Source organism: Ailuropoda melanoleuca, chromosome 7 (assembly GCF_002007445.2).
Source record: "Ailuropoda melanoleuca isolate Jingjing chromosome 7, ASM200744v2, whole genome shotgun sequence".
Lineage (NCBI taxonomy): Eukaryota > Metazoa > Chordata > Mammalia > Carnivora > Ursidae > Ailuropoda > Ailuropoda melanoleuca.
Genome location: NC_048224.1, coordinates 137,329,475 through 137,352,431, shown reverse-complemented (window position 1 = coordinate 137,352,431; position 22,957 = coordinate 137,329,475). Strand labels below are relative to the sequence as shown.

Here is a 22,957-nt window from a genome sequence, read left to right as displayed (position 1 = left end):
GGAAGAAAGGGAACCCTCGTGCACTCTTGGTGGGAATGCAAACTGGTGCAGCTGCTCTGGAAAACAGTATGGCGGCTCCTCAAAAAATTAAAAGTAGAATTACCATATAATCTGGTAATTCCACTACTGGATATTTATCCTAATAAAATGAAAATACTAATTTGAAAAGATATATGCACCCCTAAGTTTATTGCAGTGTTACTTACAGTAGCTAAGATAGGGAAGCAACCCAAGTGTCTGTCAATAGATGAACGGATATGTTATATATGCATATAATGGAAGATTACTCGGCCGTAAAAAAGGATGAGATCTTGCCATTTGCGACAACATGAATGGACCTAGAGGGTATTATGCTAAGTGAAGTAGGTCAGACTGAGAAAGACAAGTACCACGTGACTTTGCTGATATCTGTAATCAAAAAACAAAAGGAATGAATAAACAGACAAAAAAGCAGAATCAGACCTATACATACAGAGAACAAACTGATGGCTGCCAGAGGGAAGGGGTGTGTGGGAAGGAGCAAAGTGGGTGAAGGGGAGTAGGAGATAGAGGCTTCCAGGTATGGACTGAATAAATGAAGGGAATGAAAGGCACACATAGGGAATATAGTCAATGATAGTTAATAACATTTATGATAACAAGTGGTAGCTACACTTGCAGTGAGCACCGCATAACCGATAGAGATGTTGAATCACTATGATGAACGCCTGAAACGAATGTAACATTGCGTGCCAACTATATTCAAAAAAAAATATTAGAAAAATAAAATAAAATGTGAGACTAAGCAACTAACCCAAAATTAGACCATATACACTTGGTAACTATTTTTGGTCAAAACTGGTTGAGTGTTGGAATGTCCTAGCGTCAACCTATAGCAGTGGCCAGCCATGAGATCCATATGGAAGATCATGGGGACTGGGGTGGGCAGATGGGGTAAGCAGCCGTTTTACAGGACAGCCTGTGGCCTTGGATGCTCCTGTCTGTCTTACCACCCAGTACATACAGCTCCATTTCCCTCCGAGCAGGTCAACTCTGGTCTTGGAAGCAATTCCAGCCCCCAGTTATGACCATACATCTTAATACCATTGTCATCAGGCACACGAATATCCAAATTTACCAAGGCAAATTGTCCATTGTCTTCTTGATAACTTCCAGATTGACTTTATAATATTTTGGGATATTTTACATAATATTTTATGTAAGTGGAAAAAAATTAGGGAATTATTTTGGTACAAAGATCTCATAGTATCTTCACTTTGGTTCTCTGTTTGGTTTAGACCTTCTACTAGTTTTGGTAATAACTGCCATCCTTCTTTTCTGACTCCAAATTATAACATCTGGAATCTGGGACCTTGTGATTCAGACCGTGTCTATATGTTGGGACAGTATATACTATCTCACTGTGTTTGGCCTTCTGCACTGAGTGTAGTTCCTACATTGACATTCCTCCCTGAATCTCTATTCTTGATACCAGTTTTACAGGCTTTTATCTTTAAAATATCTGTTCTCTTGGCCATGTGACAAAAAAGGCTTTGCCGTGTCCATCAAGATGCCTACTCAAAACTCCTGGAGCAAAAAACAGGACAGACTGATGGCCCCACCTGCTGTGCTCAAATCATACCACAGCCATGCTTTTTACAAGCTGTTCCCACCAAAATTACAGAGCGCACCAAGGGCACTAAGGCAGGTCCGTTTCTGAGAGACGTGGGACTCTGCTCGAACACTCTGAAGAACTACTTGTCAGTCTAGAAGAGAACTTCTCAGAATTGTGCTGCCTTCTGAAACTTTCCCTCCCCACTCCTCGGCTTCCTTCTCTTCTTCATTGGTATTATGGGCTGTATGGTGTCTCCCCACGTTCATATGTTGAAGTCCTAACCCCCCAGTACCACAGATTGTGACTGTATTGGAAGACGGGGTCTTTAAAGATACAATTAAGATCAAATGGGGTCATTACAGGGGGGTCCTGATACAATCTTACTGGTGTCTTTAAAAGAAGAGGCGATGAGGTCACAGACACACATGGACCAAGGAGTCAACCATCTGCAAGCCAAGGAAAGAGGCCTCAGAAGAAACCCAACCTGCTAACACCTAGATCCCGGTCTCCTAGCTGCCAGAACTGTGAGGAGGTCAGTGTGCACCGTTTAGGCCCCCAGCCTGTGGTGCTTTGTGACAGCAGCCCTAGCAAACCAACACAACCAGGGTCACACCTGTATCGCGTTCTGAAGTCTCTCCCAGCCTCCTCTGGGGCCTTCCTTTCTGCTCCTTGCTCATGTTTCCCCCCAAATCTCTTGCACATCTGATCTCATCCTGGTGTCTGCTTTTCAATGGACCCAAACTTCACACAGTCTTCTTGAAGTGAAAAATCAACTAAAATACACCTGCTCTGGACAGAACTGAGTCCTTGCAAAATTCATGTTGAAGGCCGGACACCCAGTGTGACTGTCCCTGGAGAGGGAGCTGTGAAGGCGGTAATTAAGGTTAAGTAAGGCCATACTGGTGGTGTCCTGATCCAACGGGACTAATGTCCTTCTAAGCAGAGACACAGGAGAATTTACTTTCTCTGCTCCCGCCAAGGAAAGGCCATGGGAGGCCACGAAAAGTCGGACACAGACAAACCAGCAAGAGAGTTCTCACCAGAAACCGGCTATGCCTTACCTTGATCAGACCCTTCTGGCCTCTAGAACAGTGAGAAACTTAATTTCTGGTGTTCAAGCTACCTGGTCTGTGGCACTATTTTTATGGCAGTCCAAACAGACAAATACAACTCCTTTCCTGCCTAAGACAATCCCACAGGAGGAAAAAGAGCCATCTCCCCAGCGGGTCGTGCCCAATAGCCTCCCAGTTCACACACCTGCGTTTCTCAGGAATGCGACCCGGGCTGCTCCCTAACGTGCCCCACGTGACAAGGGAATTCGGATGATGAACGTCGACGCCCTGGATTCTCGGGTTTTACTTCCAGCCTTATCTTCCTAAAATTCAAATTGGACACGGAACTATGGTTTGTGATCTTCATTTTATTAGAACAAGAGGGCAATCTTGTTTCGTTATGGAATCATTTTCAATTGGGAAGGAAACGGAGGCAATTGTCAAATCTATGTTGCCCCAGGGAGTTCAAAAATGGCTTCTAGAATTGCACAGCTGGAGCGAGCAGGAATTACAGCTTCTTAGATCACGCACCAATTCTGCACGAAGGGGCTCATTTATCAGATGCAGATTTCTTGCTTGGAGAACTTCCTGTGAGAGTGTGGTCATGCACTGTAACGGGCGGGTATTTCCTTTTTTATTTTTTTCACATTTCTGCACACCACAAAGTCAACGAACAGTGCACTGTGTTTCCCGCACTTGGGGCCCCTAAGGCTCCAGGAGCCAGGAAGGGAAAAGCTGTTCCTGCCATGAGCCTCTCACGGGCCAGCAACTCTGCTGGGGACAGAAAGAAGGCACAATCCTGTGCTGAGCTATGAGAATAGGGAAGAGAAGACATTTCTATCAAGAATGATATTTGAAGGCAGATACAATTAAGCAAATTCTAGATCCATGGATAAAATGCCAGTGGGTGTACAGAGAAGTTTTATTCTTTCAGCTGAGGAAGTCAGGAAAGATTCCAGAAGGAGGTATTATTCAATTCAGGCCTTGACAGATGAAGAAAACACAGATATTTTGAGACAGAAATCGGAGTAAGAAACAGAATGAGGAAACTCACAAGGGTAGGAAGTCAGCCCTTCTGTGCAAAGCATGGCAAGAGCTCTGTTGGGCCAGATTCATCCTGTTGTCCATAAGGATGACTGGGTCATCTGAGACAGCATAGTTAGTTTTGCTTGTCACTGTCCCATAGGTTATATGCAACGTTTAGCATCTCTGTCCCCTGGACAGAGAATTTCAGTTGCTCCCAAGAGTAAGTATAACAAACATTGACAAATACTCCTCCTATAAGACCATGGAGATTTTAATAAAATCACTGTTATTATGGAATGTTATGAGAAATTGCTATACAAATGTATAATATAAGCGACACCACCATCATTCATACATAATCTGGGACCGTCATGAAGCCATGAACTTCCCCCATGCAGTCGGTCAGGTTACCCCGAGCAGGGCAAACCCACGGCACAGTGTGGGATCCAGTGCACAATGTTGGGAGGGGTGTGTAATGGATGTGTTCGGGGTTTTCCCAAAACTATGCCTTCTCCTCCTATGTCATCGTAGTAAGTCCAATTCCCAAAACGTATGTGATAACTGGAAACATAAGAGTTGGATTAAGAAGTGCTTCAAGGTACAAAAAAAAATGATATTTCTGACTGGACTCCTAGCCGTAATTTTGCTCTCTCTCTACTTGCATGAAGAAGCAAACAAAAAAAGAGCACGTTTACGCAAAGCCTACAATCCAGAGTGTTGGCAAGGTTAGCACCGAGACCACACGTCTTGGACGTTTGGGTAAATACTAGACAGAAGACAAGGTAATATTCAATTAGGTGAAAAGAGCTGTTGACCTCTTTACGTTGTAGAAGCAATTCATAGCTGCATGGAGACATTTTATGTTAATTTGCAAAATAAACATGCAAAACACAACAAGCAATGTCTGAGCACCTACACTGTGTTAGGTGCCGGGATCCAGGTGGTGAGAAACGGGAGCAGGCTCTGCCCCATGGAGCCCGCTGTCAGTTCGGGACGCAGAGAAACCACTGGGCTATGTCATATACATGGTGACACACGCTCTAACAGGGGCATCTCAGGGCACTCTGGGAGCCGGCCTGGGGACACAGGACTGGCTTCTCTGTGTGGATGCCCCAGGCCTGGAGCTCTGAGATAGATGGAGACCTAACCGTGAAGGGGGACCATCCAGACAGAAAGGGCTGGGGGTGTGTGAAGTTCTAGGGATGAGATGGTACACGATGCTGGGGGCACGGGAGGAGGAGACAGGGGGGAGACAAAGAATCACTCTGGAAAGATCAACATGGCTGAGTCACTGGAAAAGGAGTTTGGAAACTAATACCATTATTAGCAGGAGTTCTGAGTAGAGGAGAGAAAAATTCTATTTGTGCTTGGGAAAGCTTGTAATGTTTAGTATGTGCAGATTGAGCCAGGGGAGAACAAAGCTGAAGGCAGGTGATCAGTTCAGGGACACGGGAACCAGCCCAGAACACAGGTGGCAGTGGCCGCGAGCAGGCAATGGCAGTGAGGACTGGCAAGAGGGATGCATTCAAAAGGTGTTAGGAAGAGATTCCATTCACTCACGTACTCACTAGACAAATGTTACGGTTACCTACATCCTATAAGCCATTGTTCTAGAAGCTGACGGAACAGCAGTGAAAGAAACAAAGAAAGCTATTGGTCTCATAGACCTGCATTCTCTGGGGACATCGCTCGCAAACGCGCCCACCCGCGCACGCGCGCACACACACACACACACACACACACACACACGAATGCGGGATCAGCTGCAGGGTGAGAAGTGCGATGAATAAGAAATAAGAAAGCAGGGTGGGTGGAGAGGGGAGAGGGCTGAGGAGAAGCTGGCTCACCTAGGAGTAAGAGAAAGCCTCTCTGATCAGGTGACATTCCAGCAGAGGGCTCGAGCTGGTGAATGAATGCCCTGCAGCATTTAGAGCCAAAACCACAAAGGCCGAGGGAAGAGCAGGTGTGGCACGTTTGAGGAACGGTAAGAAGGCCAGAGTGGCCGAGGTGAGCGTGTGTGAGGAAAATGGGAGAACATGAGATCCGTAAATTGGCTGGAGTGGGAAAGGGCAGAGGGCAGCCATTATGGGGTCCTCTTGCCCCTGGCAAGGACTCAGATGCCACTCTTGGTGAGCCTAGAAGCCAGTGAAACTGGGCAAGCAGAGGAGGCACGAGAAGCAAAGCAGCGTGGTACCGTGGGAGGCTGCTGGAATCATCCAAGCAAGACAGGGTACCCACAGGATGGCTACAGGACGGTGGCCACAGGAGCAGGCAGAGGTGGTCAGATCACCAATGCCCTGCAGAGGCAGAGGGAACAGAATGTGCTCCTGGATCAGACAGTGCGTGGGAGAAAGAGTGGAGAGTCAAGAAAGCCGTCAAGACGTCTGGCGTGAAGAGCGGTAGAACGGAGGGACTCGATGCATGGGGAAGATGCAGGAGGAGACGTGCTGTTAGGGAAAGCCCAGCGCTGATGTGATGCAGCGATGTCTGACATCCGGGGAAAGGTCTTGGCTGTGCATGAAGACTGGGATTCACGGCAGCCACATGGCCTGGAACGTGATTTCCGAGAGGATGGAGGGTAGACAGGAACGAGTGTTGAGTCTTGGGATGCTATGGTGTTCAAAGTCAGAAGGCTGAGGAGCAACCTGCCCAGAAGACTGAGTCGCGGGGACCAGCAAGGCAGACAGGGAACCCAGGAAAGAGGACGGGTCCAGAAGCCAACGAGCAGGAGACATGGCAGAGGATGCTGCTTCCAGCTCACTGTGACTGGGGACTGAGGACTACGCCCAAACTGACCCCAAGGAGGCCACTGGCAAGTGCAGGCAGCACTGGGTAGAAGCACTGGAGGACAGCCTGGAGGCAGTGTTTTCCTGGAGATAACAGATGAGAGAAATAGGGGGCATTGAGTACAGGCTCTTCTGAGGAGATCTGGTCATAAAGGAATCAGTGAAATGAAAGGGAGGTGGCAGCGGTTAGTGTAGTGTTCTTCCCTTTCCACTTTGGACAACAGGAAGCATCCTTCTCCCACGGCATGATCCTGCTTCGTGGACGATGACAGGGCAGCTGGAAGAGTGGTGGTCTTGGGAAGGCCAGAGGGATGGGTCCAGTGGGCGTGTTTGACCTTGGAGCCAATAGGCTGCTGTACAAAACAGCCCTTTAAATGTCAATTTCCTAGCAATTGTGTTTGTTGAAAAAACTCAGAAAAAACTCTGATGATATATTCCACTGCATTCGTCCTTGCAGGCACGAAATGACTTGTTTGATCTTAGAAACGGCAAATCTACATTTTGCCTGTAGAACATTTTCGGGCGGAGCATACCGCTGTCCCACCGTCAGAGGCAAATGCGACCTGCAGATCGTGGAGCGTGGCATGGCTGCATGAAGCCACAGTCTGGGCCTCGGACAGATTGTGCCTTTTTCTTATGAAAATTACAAGTCCTTTTTTTTCTTCTCTTTTTTTCAGAAGCTGTTCTGAGCACATGCATCAGAAAACCCTTGGTCTATACCAGCAGCAGCGACGCTGTCTAAAATTTGATGGATCAGAGACCTTAGCTGCAGTATTAATCCAGTGAACTAAAATGCTTAGTTTTTTTCAGTTTCAATTTAGTCAAAACTGGAGAATGTGCAGATTTCATGTTCTGCCGGGAATTCTCGTTCGACATTTATGTTTGAAGAGAGCAGGTCTAAGAAGTAACGTCATATGGAGCAAGAAACCGACACAGAGGAGTGTAACTACAAAACCTTGAGACACTATGTGATTGTACATGCCAGAATCCACCACCTGCCCTCCTCCTCCCTAAAATATGAAAGCTAGTAGGTTAAAAGTTTTAATGTGCTTTTTTAATCCAATGTTTCCCTCCCACACTTCTTACATTCATGTAAGACAGTGGAAAGCAAATCAGGAATGACACCTATAGGCTTGTTTCTGCCTCTATATCCTTGCCGCCATGTTGCCACTCCTTTGGAAAACCAGAAAAAGCCTTACATCACCGTCCTGGGTAGGTTAAGGGTAGCAATGTCCACGTTGAGAATATGAAGATTCATAACTGTCTACAATGCCCACCTACAACTGAATATATTTGGACAAAACCAATATCCTTCTCTCCCAAGCTTCCTGCATGGCGTACAAGGTCTCCAGAGACCGATGCCAACCTCCCCCCAACCCCAGTCATACCCCAGTGTTTGCAGTTCTGGAACATTACATCCTTCCGGGACCTCGGGCCTTTGACCAACTTTAGCTTTGGCTTAGTTTCCTGACTCAGAAGAGCCGAGAGACACCATTTCCGCAGCCGCCTTCACCTCCCACTCCACTCTGACCCGCTGACCCCACCGCCCATCTGCCTTCTACAGAAGTTAAATACTGTCGGCCTTTGTTTGCGGTAGCTGTCCCTCCCTCTGTCAGGTTGTAGAGAGCAAGCTGTATTTCTCTCAGTATTCCCAACACCTAGCCCACTGCTGGGCACATGAGAAAACACGAGCCCTTAATTCTGAAGCAACAAATGAATGTGTTCAACATTGATCTGCTCATATCGCCACTCGCTAGGTGCTATCAGAATCTGTAAAAACTAGGAGAAATACAATGGCAGTCACTAAAGATGGAGAGGCTGAAGTAAATGAACGCCAGTTTCAACGATATGAAAAATGTCCGGACTTGTCACATATAATATCATACAATATCATCAGGAAGAATATTTTGGTCTTCAGCTGATTAATTCACATCACTTGTACTGACCTCCCAGATAGTTCAGATTTTACGAGCATCATTGTGACTGAGAGCTCACGACTCCGGGCTACCTACCCGTTGACTTGGCTTGACCAAGCTCCTCCCCCCAGGCCCCTGGACTCGGTCTGCTTCATACTGAGGCAAGCGCTAAGGGGCTAAACATCTTCCCTTAACAGCTCATTCCAAAAATAAGCCATCCACAGAGAAAAAAATGCCCGATCATGCTCTGGGCTCACCCCACCTCCCGGCCCCTTCTCCCCGAAGTTCCTGCTGGCTCGGCTAACCCCTCCCTAAAAAGCAAAGCCTCTTCCCACTTGATTTTGAGATGCTCGCAAATCCTAGGGTCAGTGTTCCCCCGGCACAACAGTCTTTTCAAATAAAGCCTTCTTACTTAAACCCAGATTTGTTGTCATTTGTCAAGAGGCTCCGGAGTGGCACTGCCTGGGCCTCAGTCCTGGTCAACGCAACCAGCTGTGTGCGCTGTGACAAGTCGCTTCGTGAGTCGAACCCTATGTTTAGGCCTGTTCTGAGATCACAGGGCCATAGTGAGGAGTCAAGGAGTGAATAGATTTTAAGCACTTAGAACAGTGCCTGGACTTTCGCGAATACTCAGTTAACCGAACTCTTATTAGTTCCCTGTGAAAGTCACTGCTGGTTAATTTTATGTGTCAGCCTAACAAAGCAACAATGCCCAGCTTATTTGGTCAAACACCCGTCTGTGTTGCCATGAAGGTATTTTTTTATATGTGACTCATGCGTCAGTCAGTTGACTCTAATTACAGCAGATTGCCCTCCACAATGTGGGTGGGCCTCATCCCATCAGGTGAGGACCTTAAGAACAAAGACTGAGGTTTCCAAGAGGAAAAGGGATTCTGCCTCAAGACTGCAGCACGGAAGCCCTGCCTGAGTTTCCCACCTACAGATTTCAGGCTCGAGACTGCAACCCTGACTCCTGCTTGCATTTCCAGCCTATCAGCCCACAGATCTCAGACTTGCCAGCCACCGCAATCATCGGGCCAACTCCTCAAAATAAATCTTCCCCACCCTCTGTGTGTGTGTGTGTGTCCTATTGGTCCTATTTCTCTCAAGAACTTTGACTAACACACACAGTCTCTGTGCTAGGAGCAGGGATGGAAACATCATGTTTATTAGGACAGGAAAAGAAAACATACTTTCTTATCATCCTCTGCTCTATCTTTTCTTTCTGCCCAGATCCCCTTCTCCCCTTCCTGTATCTTCCCAGCACCTAGCACAGTGCAAGGCAGATGGCAGGGGTTTGATGAATGTTCACTAAAAATGGAATGGATGGGGAACAAGGAATGATCCTTTTCTTGCATGGTACCCATTCCAGTGGAAGATACCAACATGTAAACAAGGGATTATAACCTCAAGGAATCAGCACTAGCAACACAAAGGAGGAAGGGATTAGTGTTGCCTAAGCATGTCAGAGAAAGTTCTACTGGGGAGAAGAGAGGTTCATTTGGAAAAGAAAGGTGAGAGAATGTCCTAGGCAGAGGATAAAGCTTAAACAAAGACCCCAAGGACACAGCAGTAAGAGCATTTCCCATCCTTGGAACTGCAGACCACAGACCAGGCAGAGTCCAAATGCATTTGCATCAATTCATTCTCTCCCCCACGTACAGCCTGAGATGGATCAATGGAAAGCAGCTGGCCTGAGGCAGAGAGGGAGCAGCAAAGGCAGAATTAATGAGCAAAGAGACAACTTTCCTCCTAGTCACCAGAGAAGGAAAATGGCCTCAGCATAGGTAAAGAAGAAACAGATTCTTCTTAAAACCCTTAAATGCTGGAAGAGAGGTTCCAAACTGAGGATGTGGGGCTCGTTGCTTCCCGATGTCTTCTAACAACACGCTCCAATCCGCCCCTTCTCCTGAGGCCTGGATATCAGGACCATGGGGCTGCAGAAGAGGTCAAGGGAATCGTGGGGAGGAGCTGCAGGGATAGGAAGGTGGTCTGGGGGCTTAGGGGCTGGGCAGCACTAGGCGAGAGGAACAGGGAGCAGGGCTTAGCAGTTCCCCCCGGGCAGCCCTATACAAGGAGCAGATGCCCATGGCCCTGAATGGTGATGTGTGTACCAAAGGAAACAGAGTGTCACAAGTCCCACCCACAAGAATGGGGGTCAGGCGGATGGGGGAGAGGATATCCGGTAACCCTGAACTTCTGTGGCTCACAGCTGGCCTGAGCGCCTGGAGTCTCGCGCTGCTCTGGGAACGACCTCCTTGCCACACTGGTGACCGTAGGGTTAGAGCGACCGGCTGGAACAGTTCAGAGGCACAGAACCACAGGGGTGGAAGAGCTCACACGCAGGGACGCAGGTTGAGCCCGCTGCCACCCTCAGGGCTGGCGTGGCGTGACTCGGAAGGCAGAAGAAGCCAGTGGCGGGCAGCTTGGATGCTTGGGCCAGACAGAGGTGAGTCTGAATCTCGCTTGGTCCCTGAGGAGCAGACCTTATCTTGAGCACTTCGCTTCGCTTCCTTAAACTGTAGTGTCTGATCCACAAACCTGGGCAAGATTTGTCTGTACCTGCATTCGTTTCCAAAGGCCGGTATACCAAGTCCCACAAACGGGGGGCAGGGGGCAGAAAATGGGGTTTTATTGTCTCACAGCCCTGGGGGCTGAAGTCTGAAGCCCAGAGATCAGGAAGGCCTCCCTCCCCCTGAGGCCCTGAGGGGAAGACCCTCCATGCCTGTCTCCTAGCTTCTCAGGGCCTCCAGCAATCTCTGGAGTCCGATCTCTATCTTCTTCTTCTTTTTTTTTTAATAATAGTTTTCCATTATATTATGTTAGTCACCATACAGTACATCCCTAGTTTTTGATGTAAAGTTCCATGATTCATTACTTGCGTATAACACCCAGTGCACCATGCAATACGTGCGCTCCTTACTACCCATCACCGGCCTATCCCAGTCCCCCACCCCCCTCCCTTCTGAAGCCCTCAGTTTGTTTCCCAGAGTCCACAGTCTCTCATGGTTAATTCCCCCTTCTGTTTACCCCCCCCTTCATCCTTCCTTCTCCTACTGATCTTCCTATTTCTTATGTCCCATAAATGAGTGAAACCATATGATAAATGTCTTTCTCTGCTTGACTTATTTCACTTAGCATAATCCTCTCTGGTCCCAGATCTCTGTCTTCTATTCTCATGGCCACCTCACCTGAGTGTGTTTCTGGGTCCAAACTCCCTCCTTCTCTGAGGGTTCCAGTCCTTGGATTAAGACCCACCCTCATCAAGATCGATATCACCTTCACTTGAGTGCATCTGCAAAGACTATCATCAAATGAGGTTCCAGGCAGCTAGGAATAAAGGAGGACGCTAATTTGCTCTGTACACACCTCACAGGGGCGGTTTGGGGGTTAAATGAAACCATGCATGTGAAGTGCTTAGAGAGCTGATGGTCACATATTATGCTAAGTATATAAAACTGTATACATATACAATATGTGTATATATATACAATATATGTATATATAAAAACACACATTATACGTAATACTTAATATATGTAAAACACGCATTGCCTTAGCAGAAAAGATTAAAAAATATTTTCAGCTTAATCGTGTGAACCTTCCCCTTTCAATCCATTTCCAAAGGTACTGCTATTTCTCATGATCTCAGGTTCATGTCCATGCTCTGAGCTTACCTGTCTGTCTTGTCTTTTTTCTATTTCATCGTAATTTATAACAGGATGTCCCAAAACTCCTAACATTACACGTTCATTCCTACCTATTAACACCCGGTGCTGTTGTCTGTGAACCCCACACCAGTCAGGGTCCTTACCAGCCACTCTTGACTGTTCCAACACTGTCTCCTAATTCCCTTCCAAGCACTGAGTATGCATGGAGTAAGACAAGACAGGAGGTGTCATCTAAGGCTCTCTGACTGATCCCCACAGCCACTTCTGAGAGAAGTTTGCTCTCACCCTCATCGGCAGGAGGGGCAGGGGAGGCACAGAAGGTGCCCTGGCCAGGCTTGTGCAGCTCAGTGCATTGGGGTAGGGACCTGTCCTGCCAACTGCAGAGTTAGGACTGCTGTGCCACCTTCCAGCATGCTTCTGTCAAGACACTGTCCCATCAGAACCTTGCTTTTCTCTGCCTCTGTCCCTGCAGTCAAACTGTTTTTCACAGCCAACAAGTCCCCCTCTCTCTCCTCCTACCAAAGGGGAATTTTCCCACAGAGCAGACTTCCAGATTCATCTCATCCTGACCTCACCCCACTGAATGCCCATTGCGATTCCTTTTAAATGGTTCCATTTCTAGTTTGTTTGCTTGTTAAAGAATGGTGTATCTTGAAGCACACTTCTCTCTCTCTCTCTCTCTCTTTTTTTTTTCTTCAATTATTTTCACAGTACCTGGTAAAGTCGTGACTATGTAGCAAGCAGTTAAAATCATTCCTATTTGTTGGGAATATAAATTTGATGTTGGTGAAATACCAAGCTCCCCATTAAATTCATACAGAATCCCTCAGAATTTAAATGTGCTTAATTTCCAACTCCTTATGATTCTATAATTGGTTTTGAAATGGGCACCCTTAATTACCTAGCAACTGTTACCCGTTCATTGAAAAGACATAGTCCAGCGAAGATAGCTCTGTGAAATTCTCTGTGAAATTTAAAAATGCCCTGGGCTGCTGGATTCAGCATGTCTATGAGCAACACTCCCTTAGCCTCCAGATTTCTGATGTGAACGTGTGTCCGGCGTCAAAAAGCTCATCCTGTTCTCTAAAATCTAGAAGTGGTCTTTCGTTCCTGTGTCTGCCCCGGATGACGTCTTACCTGAGCTACTGCCTCCCAAATCCTCACCCTCCTCTGCCAAATGAGAAGAACAGATTCATTCCATTTCTGCTCCCCATCACTGAGAAGTCAACGAGATAAGAGCAGTTCTGATAAAGCTGTCATTTCCCTCACTCTGCCCAGGGTTGGTACCATCTAGAACACAGAAGATGCAGACAGCTGTAGATTGCTCATCTTTTCACTGGGAATGCTCTTTTCCCCAACTTCTTCCTTAAAGACAGGATGATGCTTTCTATTTGCTTTCCAACCCCAAGTATCCAATACATGAGATATTCATATTGGTTGAATCCAGCTCTTTTGGGAAGGGTCTATCTACATTCTAGGTAAAGGATATATGCCTAATTTTGAGTTCTAGAAATATGTATCCTTGTAGAGTAGTTAACACACATCACACTCAATTATGTTAATAATAAGTGGCGGGTAGGGAACCAGGATTGGGGAATTGCTTGGTGGGTCTGACCACTATTCTAAAGGTGGCAGAGTCTTGGTTCAATTTCTCTAGGGGTCAAATTAAATCTTATTGGCTGTCACATTTTCTAATTGCCTACTTATGCACCTGGATATGGGAGGTTACGGAAACAGAAAGAGGCTACATTCAGTAGAAATCCATCGCCACCAATGGGAAAGAGTGCCACGACAGAAGGGTCATCTTCATAAAGGAAGGAAAATATCATAATTGGCTCCTTTTTTACAACTAAACTCTAGATACTAAAACAAAATTTAAAAAAAGATAAAGACATTTATGTAGTAATCACTTACTTCACCATTTTAACCTCTGTGCCAGTCTAGTAAAGGCAAGGAGAGGGCTCGGCTAAGTATCCCAAGATCTAAGTCAATGGGACGTCTCCTATCATGTTTCATGTTGAAACACTTAAGGAATATGCAAATTTACTCTCTGACCCAAAACTACACACTGGGGGTGTGGGTGGGTAGGGGAGAGAAAACTTAGTCCTAATGATTTACTGACAAATCTCTAAGTGGGGAGATGTTCCACCCATCAATAGATAATTCAATACATATCGGATAAAGGTGTCTGCTGCGTTCTAGGTATATGCTTAGAGGGCTCAGGATAGTACACAAGCAGTTAATACTTCCTGTGAATTATTCAAGGGAGGTACAACCAACAGCACTTTACAAATTTGTATCTAAATTAGCACAACTGTAAGACTTCTGGGCCAGAAGGACAAGAAGGTGACATTAACTGAAGTAGAGAATAGAAGAAGAAATTTTGTTTTGGAAGGAGATGGGGGTGGATATTCACTGTGAAGGTCACAAGTTAGGGAAGGCGGGGTCTGGAGCTCAGGAGAGAGGTCTGAATGCAGATTTGGGAATCACTGGAGCTGGGGACAGGGAATGAGACAGGAAAAGGTGAGCCTTCCCGGGAGGACAAGTGGGAAGTGGAAAGAGTTAGGGTCAGAGCCTTAGGCCATGGCCCTTAACCTTAGCTCTCCAAGGAAAATGCGGCCAGTGGTCTGAAAGGCAAGAGAAGGAAACTGAGTCCCACTCTGTTATCACTTGATTTTTCCTTTTTTTCCTAAGAGTTGACTTCTGATATAAATGAAGTTGGACATTACAGGTCTGTAACTACACTTAGAAGTTCTTTGTGTGGCTGGAATAAAACAGACTCTTAGAAAATATTAAGCATGTAGGTTAATAAATAAGTCCTCCTAAACTGTAGCCAAAAAAAGGGGAGGGAGAGTCTGAGCAGAGAGGGAGGGAAAAGGTCACAGGGTAAAGAATGTCTGTCCCCACCTCTGGCTGTCCCCACCTCTGGCCGCGTCCCCTTGACAGTGAGCAGAACTCAACCAGACAAGGGGAAGAAAGGACTGCAAATGTCAATGAAGGCAAATCAGCTCGTGGGGTTGGTAGTTCAGCTCATTTACCACCAAAGGCCACGCTGGGAGCTGATGTGTTAAATGCTCTCACCACAAAAGAAAAAAAACAATTTAATTTTTTTTAAATTAAGGGAGTGCAGGAAATTTGGGGAGATGATAAGTGAATTAAAAACCCTAAAGCAAAATTTAGAACAAATTTTTGTAGATGGAAAAGAATGGTGAACACATTTTAGATTGATGTAGTCTATGAAAACGGCACATTAACACTGAAATATCACCAACTCCCAGAAGAGAACAACAAAGCTCTGAAGACAGTAAATTCACGATTACAAAAATGCAACATTCATGAAATTAAACAGCAATTCTGAATTGCTTCTCAATGATATGATACAAACCTTAGCATGAATAATACGTTGTTCTTTGGAAAGCATATTTGATTCTTTAAACTCAGCCAAAGAAAGTACTTGGAAATAAGAAAGAAAATGAAATTATTTACACAAAGATAGAATCTACAAAGTCTGAAATGATAATTTAAATGGAAATAATAAATTTCAATGGAAAAGGCTGTTCTATGGCAACATGTTTTACTGCCTCGATTGTATAAACATGTACGTTTCACTATTTGAGTAGTATAAACACTTTTTCCTGGATACTTTTCCAGAAGTAAAACCTAGGCTAGAGAGAGTATAATGCCTCTAAAGAGACTGCTTGCCTTTTCAATGCAATTAAAGTTTTTAAATTTGCAAGAAATTAAAACTTTTCCTCTGAAACAGTGAGGTCTGTTGGTACTCACGTGGGAGTTTCCAAAGTAGGTGAGAGACTCAAAAAAAATACTATTCCATTTGTTCATACTTAGGTCAGCTCCCATTATCAAAGTAGTATGTTACCTCCTATGGACTGAATTTCTGTGCCCCTCCCAAATCCATATATTGAAGCCCTTAACCTCAGTGATGATATCAGGAGTTGGGGGCTTTGGGAGGAAATTAGGGTTAGTGACATTATGAGGGTGTAGCCTCCATGATGGGATTAGGACCTTTACAAGAGGAAGAGACCAGAGCTTCCTCTCTCCACCACATGAGGATACAAGGATAGGGTGGCTATCTACCACGAGGCAGGAAGAGTGCGTTCACTAGCAACCAGATCTGGTGACATCTTGATCTTGGATATCCAAATTCCAGAACTCTGAGAAATAAATGTTTGTTGTTGAAGTCCCCAGTCTATAGCATTTTGTTAAGGCAACTCAAACTAAGGTCCCTCCGTGGAGAAATATCTTAATGGAACATCGCAATAATGTACTTACAATTTTAATAATACGTTAGAAATTCAAACTCTTGTGTTGAGTTCTAAGAGTCATTGAACTATTTCTTCAACATTTTATGCTGACCTTAGTGACCGAACATCATCTTTGCTTCCATTAGTAATAGAACTATTTCCTAGGAATAAAAAAGTTACATAAGATGTGCTTCTGAAGACATTCTTCTCTAAGAATCTTTTGAGATTTTTTGGTGTAATTTCTGTCATAAAGAATAAACAAGACAGTATATACGAAGGGTTTATTATGGCTTGTTGTGTGTGGCAAGAGTGTAATGAACATTTTGTGCATGAGTGTGCGTGCGTGATTTTTTTCTTCTGCTTCCAATTGTCCCCATCACTTTAAATACCTTCTAATGGTCATTACAGCAAGAAAAATAGGGAATTTTACTGACCAGTTCATTCTCTCCGTTGCAATTCCAAAAGCAATTTCTTCAATAAAACCCAACTCAAGGGGCGCCTGGGTGGCTCAGTCAGTTAAAGTGTCCAACTCTTGATTTCAGCTCAGGTCATGATTCCAGTGCCCTGAGATCAAGCCCCATGTCGGGCTCTGCACTCAGCTCGGAGTCTGCTGGAGATTCTCTCTCTCCTTCTCCTTCTGCCCTTTCCCCTCCACCCAGTGCTCTCTCTAAATAAAAAAATAAATCTTTAAAAATACAAAAAATTTAAAAAATTAAACCTAACTCGTAATAAATCATGGACTATTCAAACAAAAAAAAATTACTCCTTGGTTCTTCTGAGTTGAAAGATCCAATCTGACAGCTTGCTTAGATTTTGGTGCCTTTATATCAACGTTCATATATAAACAACCTGCTACTCGCACTTTGCAGTCATGTACTCCCCTGAAAAATCGGTGTTGACGGGTCCTGGGCAGGCACTGGCGGTTAACAAGTGATTTCAAGTACGCGAGAAATCTGAGTGCCTACTGATGAGGTTACATTATATTCCATAAAAACTGGTTTTATCTGTATATAGAAGTGGAATGTGCGCAGACCAAGTGGAGATAAACTGTGCTCTAAAAGCTAGAGGAAAATTTTAGGATAGAAAAGCAAATAGCTAAGAATAAGGACCCATGAGTAGAGAGGCCCTGCCAACCCACTTTTTTTTTTTAAGATTTTTATTTATTTATTTGACAGAGTACAAGCAAGGGAGAAGCAAGCAGAGGGAGAAGGAGAAGCAGGCTCCCCGCTGAGCCCCAACCCATTTCTGAAAACTTTGAGTCACATGTGGTCCTTCTGTTTCTGTTTTTTTATATCTCATTCAATCGATAAGTCCTTTTTTTCATACCAGATTGCCCTGGTCCGTTTATTCTCTCACGTGTACATGTTCTCCTCTTTCCTAGAGCTGCAACCCTTCTCCCCATCCTCCCTCTTCTCTGCCAGCCAAGGTTCTGTCATCAGTAAGTTCTGGAGGCATAAGAGGGCCGCCATTAAGTTGCCATCACCACACCCGCCATTTGTCTCCATCTCTTCTCCCATTGCCCTCAGTGGGAGGTCCTCAACCCGGTCTGCACAGCACAGCCCTGGAGGCACACTGGAAAACTACCCTGGCTGAATCAGAATCTCTATGGGCAGAGCCGAGATACTGGAATTACACATGAAATTAGCGAGACCAAACCCTCCAGGTGAGGACCAGATCTCACCAGCACGGGCATTCTCAAAGCCCTTGCTCCAGCGACTTTCCTCCTTTACTTCCGTGCCAGCAGTTTTTCCCTCCCAAATACATGATTTGTTTCCACATACACACATGCTATTATTTCTCCCATCGTTAAAAAGTTCTCTTCATTTCTTTTCCCTCGGTAGTTGCCCTACCGTCTCTCCCCTCAACATAAAACTCCCTTCAAGAGGTCTCCATAGTCTCTGTGTCCATATCTGTTTGCCCACTCTGTCTCTGTCACTATCCACTAGCTTTTTGCTCCCAACAATTCACCAGAACTGATAACCTCTGTACTTCTGAATGCAAAGGTCCATTCTGTCTCCACCCCCATGACTGAACACTTCGGCAGTCAATCACAATTCTCCTTGAGAAGTTCTCGTCACTTAGCTTCCAGGACACTTCCCCCGCTCATGTTCCTCCTGGTAGCTCCACCTCATTTCTGAATTCTTAATATTGGAGCTTCTTGGGACTCAGTTCTTGAGCTTCTTACGTTTTTATCTACACTCAATCCCCAAGTGATATATAGTTTTTGGACTTTTGATGCCCATATGCTTATATGCTCATCTGTCTCCCATTTGTATCTCCAGCCAGCATGACACCCCTTCCTAATCTGACCTCCTAGCTGCATCCCTAACTCTGTTAATAACATGTCATCCGCCTAGTGGTTTGGGCCAGAACAAAGTTGGTGTGCTCCTTGAGTCTGTAGGATCTGGCTTCCATAATTTCGCCCTTGGTGTCATGCCTCTGAATATGATACAGTGTCTGGGGAAAGGAATTAAGGTGGCCAGTGAGCTGACTTTCAATAGGGAGATTATCCAAGATGATCCGAGTGAGCCCATGGCCCCTAAATCACACTGGCCTTTAAGGTGGAAGAAGGCGGCAAAAGATTTGGTCAGAGAGATGCAAGGACGGAAAAAGAAGCAGGAGAAATTCCAAGCATGAGAGAGACACTCCATCTATACTTGCCGACTCTGAAGATGGAGGAGGCACCTAGGGTTGAGGGAACGTTACAGCTTCTAGAAAATGGACAAGTCAAGGAAAGCAATCCTTACCTAGAACTTTCAAAAAGCATCACAGCCTGATCATACCTGGATTTCAGCCCAGTGGGACCCACCCTGGACTTCTGACCAGAATTATAAGAGGACACATTCACACCCTTTGCAACTACACACTAAAGGACTGGTCATTCATGAAGGTGGCAGTAAAAACTGATACACTCCCCCTCACCCACCCATCAGCAATTCCTGTTAGCTCTGTCCTGGAAGTATATGCCCAAATTGACTGTTTCTCACCACACCCTTGCTCCGCTTTGGTCCAAGCCACCATCATTTCGCACCCAGCTTCCTGACAGAGCCCCCCAATCAGTTTCCCTGCTTCTGCCCTCACAATTCTTCTTTCAAGTCAGAATGTAGCAGCCAGGCTGGTCCTGTTACCTCACAAGTGATACCAGCTCTCTCTTCTACTCAAGACCCCCCAGTGGCTTCTGGACTTACTAAGCATGAAACCCAGAATCCTTCCCATGCCCATGCCAGCCCCTCCATGCTGGCTTCTTGCCTTCTGTCCTCCCCATTTATTCACACTGGTTCCTCCCACAGGGTGGGACACTCCCTTCACAGCTCTGGACTCCCCTGAAATCCTCCTCCTCAGATATCCATTTGCTTAACTCCCCACCGCCCTCTGGCGGTCTCCCTCCTTCCTTCCATTACCCCCATGCTACGCATCCAACTTTATCTCATTGTTTATGGTCACACACCAGACAGTGGGGCATCAGAGAGATAGAGCTTTTGTCTCCTTCATTCACAGCTGCCTGGCCCATAATAAAAACTCAATAAATATTTGATAAATTAAGGCATTTTCCCCATGGAATACGGCTGCTGGGTTCGTTCTTTTGTTGCAATCCCCGTGGCTACTATCCCAAGCCAGCTCACTCTCACCCTGAAATTTCATCGTTGAAATCTTAGTTGGCATCTTTGCCTCTAGTTCTTATCCTTATCCTTCCATCCATCCTACAGGTACACATCCCTGATTAATCTTTGCGAGACACTATTTGCGGCATATGCATCTTCTTCTGAGGAACCACAGTGGCTGCCGTTGCATTCTGCTTCAGGGGTAGGGCTTGAGGTATCCACAATAATGCCAGCTTAGTAGCCAACCCCCCCACCCCGGTCCCCTGAGACATATCTCCACGCCTGCACTCATGCTGGGCAGCTGTTCACCACAATGCCTCCCTGTGCTTTCCTCTCTGCTGACAGAGCTTCCTTCGGAGCCCTCAAAAACCACATTCTCCCGCCCAACTCTTCCCGCTCTACCAGACTTTATTTCTACTAATTGTTTTCTACTTTCTTATGGGGATTTTTTCCCTCTCTACTTAGACTAGAGATTTTCTGAAGACAGGACTCCTATCTCCTCCTGCTTTTGATCATGCAAGTGACATGCCTATATCAGGATTAATTCAGATTTTTATGACTTCAATGTTTTCGCCAAATGTTATAATATAGAATATATATTATTATCCATATATTAAATGGTTCCTCTTGGTCTCTGGGTTTATTATTTTACTATTCTTAATTTTTTATTTTTTATGGGGATTTTTTCCCTCTCTACTTAGACTAGAGATTTTCTGAAGACAGGACTCCTATCTCCTCCTGCTTTTGATCATGCAAGTGACATGCCTATATCAGGATTAATTCAGATTTTTATGACTTCAATGTTTTCGCCAAATGTTATAATATAGAATATATATTATTATCCATATATTAAATGGTTCCTCTTGGTCTCTGGGTTTATTATTTTACTATTCTTAATTTTTTAAACCCTAACTTAGGCATTATTTGTCCTGTCGATATTTTACATAAGAGATTTTAAAACCTTGCAAATAATCTCTTTGTTGTTGCATGGCTTTTAAATCAATATAGGGTTTATATCTTCCCGCATTCTAATTTAGACTTGCTCCAACAACAACTGCCTGGTGAACATGGACAAATTGCTCTGTCTTTAACTCAACACCACTGCAAGGTACTGGGAGGGGCAGGAGGGGGCAGTGAAACTGGCTGAGAGCGTCTCTGCCCCTGGAGATGCTTACAGCTCCACGGAGGGGATGGCTGTGAAATGAAGAGCTCCAAGTAGGATGAGACTAATAAAACAGTAGCTAATTCCTATTCCTATGGTATTTCTATCCATGAATTCAAAATGAGATGATAATGAATTTTGCAACACAATCTCATCATCAAAGGAAATGATTTCATTGGGAAAAAAAGTTTCATTAAAAATTTGAATGAACAATTTACAAGGAAATCACATGCTTTCCAGGTAGATAATTCTTTAAAGAATACTACAATAATTTTACCAAAATTTTGCATTTTGTTCATCTGTACTAGACTTGGAAGTTTTAATTCTTTCAAAAGAGGATTTTTCCTTGACTATTTCAGATCTTTTTTTAAAAAAATGCCCCTAACACTTAAAAGAAATACTATCCTTCATCTCCCCACCAGGAAACAACAAACAAAAACCATGCAAACCCATATTGGAAAACTTTTGTGTCACGTACCTTCTTTGTCATCATGGTGGATAATTGCATCCTGTATCATGTCGGCAAGGTTGAAGTGAACTTTTTGATTCTTCCCATGCTTCAGCTTTTTCAGGAATCCTTCCTGCTTCTGAAAAGCCTTCTCTCTTTCATAGTAGGCTTTGATCTGCTCACAGCGCATACGCTTCACCAGCCTCTGTCGCTGGCCCAGGGGAAGCGACTCCAGCAAGCACTGGTCAATTTCCATTTCATGGGTTCGAAAAACGTTGCATAGCTGAAAGCAACCTGCAACAAGCACAGTGAGAACATCACTAGACCCTTTATCACGACAATAGAGGGCACGACAGAGAGTACTTGATTCCCTATTGCACAGCACAGAACCCAGAAACTCAGTCATTGCTCTTTATGCTTGACATGCAAATGGCAAAGGCCAGCTCACAGATGGGGACAGAGGCAAAGAGAGCTGATGTCTTACTCAACATCACATGGTAATAAAATATATAATTAAATTAGAGCTAGAGGTGTGATTTTGTGCAATTTAATTAGCAAACACCATCCTTTCTTATTTTTTTAAAATCTGCACCAGAGGCTGAAAAGTTCTACAGATGCATTAAAATTCCTTACTGAACGATGCCAACTAAAATTTGTTTGTTAAATTTTGGCAGAAAGCCATTCCAAGTCTTTCAGCACACCCTAATAAAATCAGTTTTGTATATCCCGATGACCCTTCTTCTCTAATGTAACAGAACCTATGTAGGCTATCAACTGTTTATGTGCCACAGTGAGTATTTCCACAATATACTGCTAAGCACTTTTCCTAGGGATTGCTAACATTCATTTCTAAGAGACCTAATAATGGTTGAACAATGAAACAGATTTTTCCCCTGGCAATACAAAATCATGGATAGAATTGTTGCTGTTGTGGTCTGTTTCATTAATACAGTGATTAACAGACTGAATTCTCTGCCCTGAAACTGAAAATCTTCACTTTCTTTCAACATGATATTCCTTAGAAACACTACCCAAAACCCCTGTAATGGAAACGTACAAGCTCATACATCTACCACTAGATTAAAATTTTATTACTGGCAGAAGATTGACATTAGAACACTGAAAATTCGAGACTCGAACTCACAGGTTCAGAGAATTGTTTGTATGTTCTTCTCTTCAGATATTTATGATGGAAGTCTCAAGCAAGTGACAGTAACTATGCAAGCCCCCAAACGTGGTTGACCATATGCTGTATCTGGAAAGATCATTCAGAAAGGGCACTGCTGCCTCATCTTCAGAGGTGCCCAACTCCTTTGAAAGGACACCACGTTGTGACAAGGCAGTTTCAACCTCTGGATCACTTGATGCTTTGCAAAGTGTTATTCGCACAACCACCAGGCCAGACCACCTCTCTTTCACAAGTGAAGAAAACGAAGTT

General features: G+C 44.8%; 1 protein-coding gene across 1 annotated transcript in view; it reads right to left on the bottom strand.

Moving 5' to 3' along the window:
- The window catches only part of MYO16 (myosin XVI), a 484,344-nt gene that overhangs the window by 430,313 nt on the left and 31,074 nt on the right, over window positions 1-22,957 (bottom strand). The window contains 1 exon segment of the mRNA XM_034665464.1: window positions 21,550-21,813. Within this exon segment, the coding sequence (XP_034521355.1) occupies window positions 21,550-21,813 (264 nt within the window).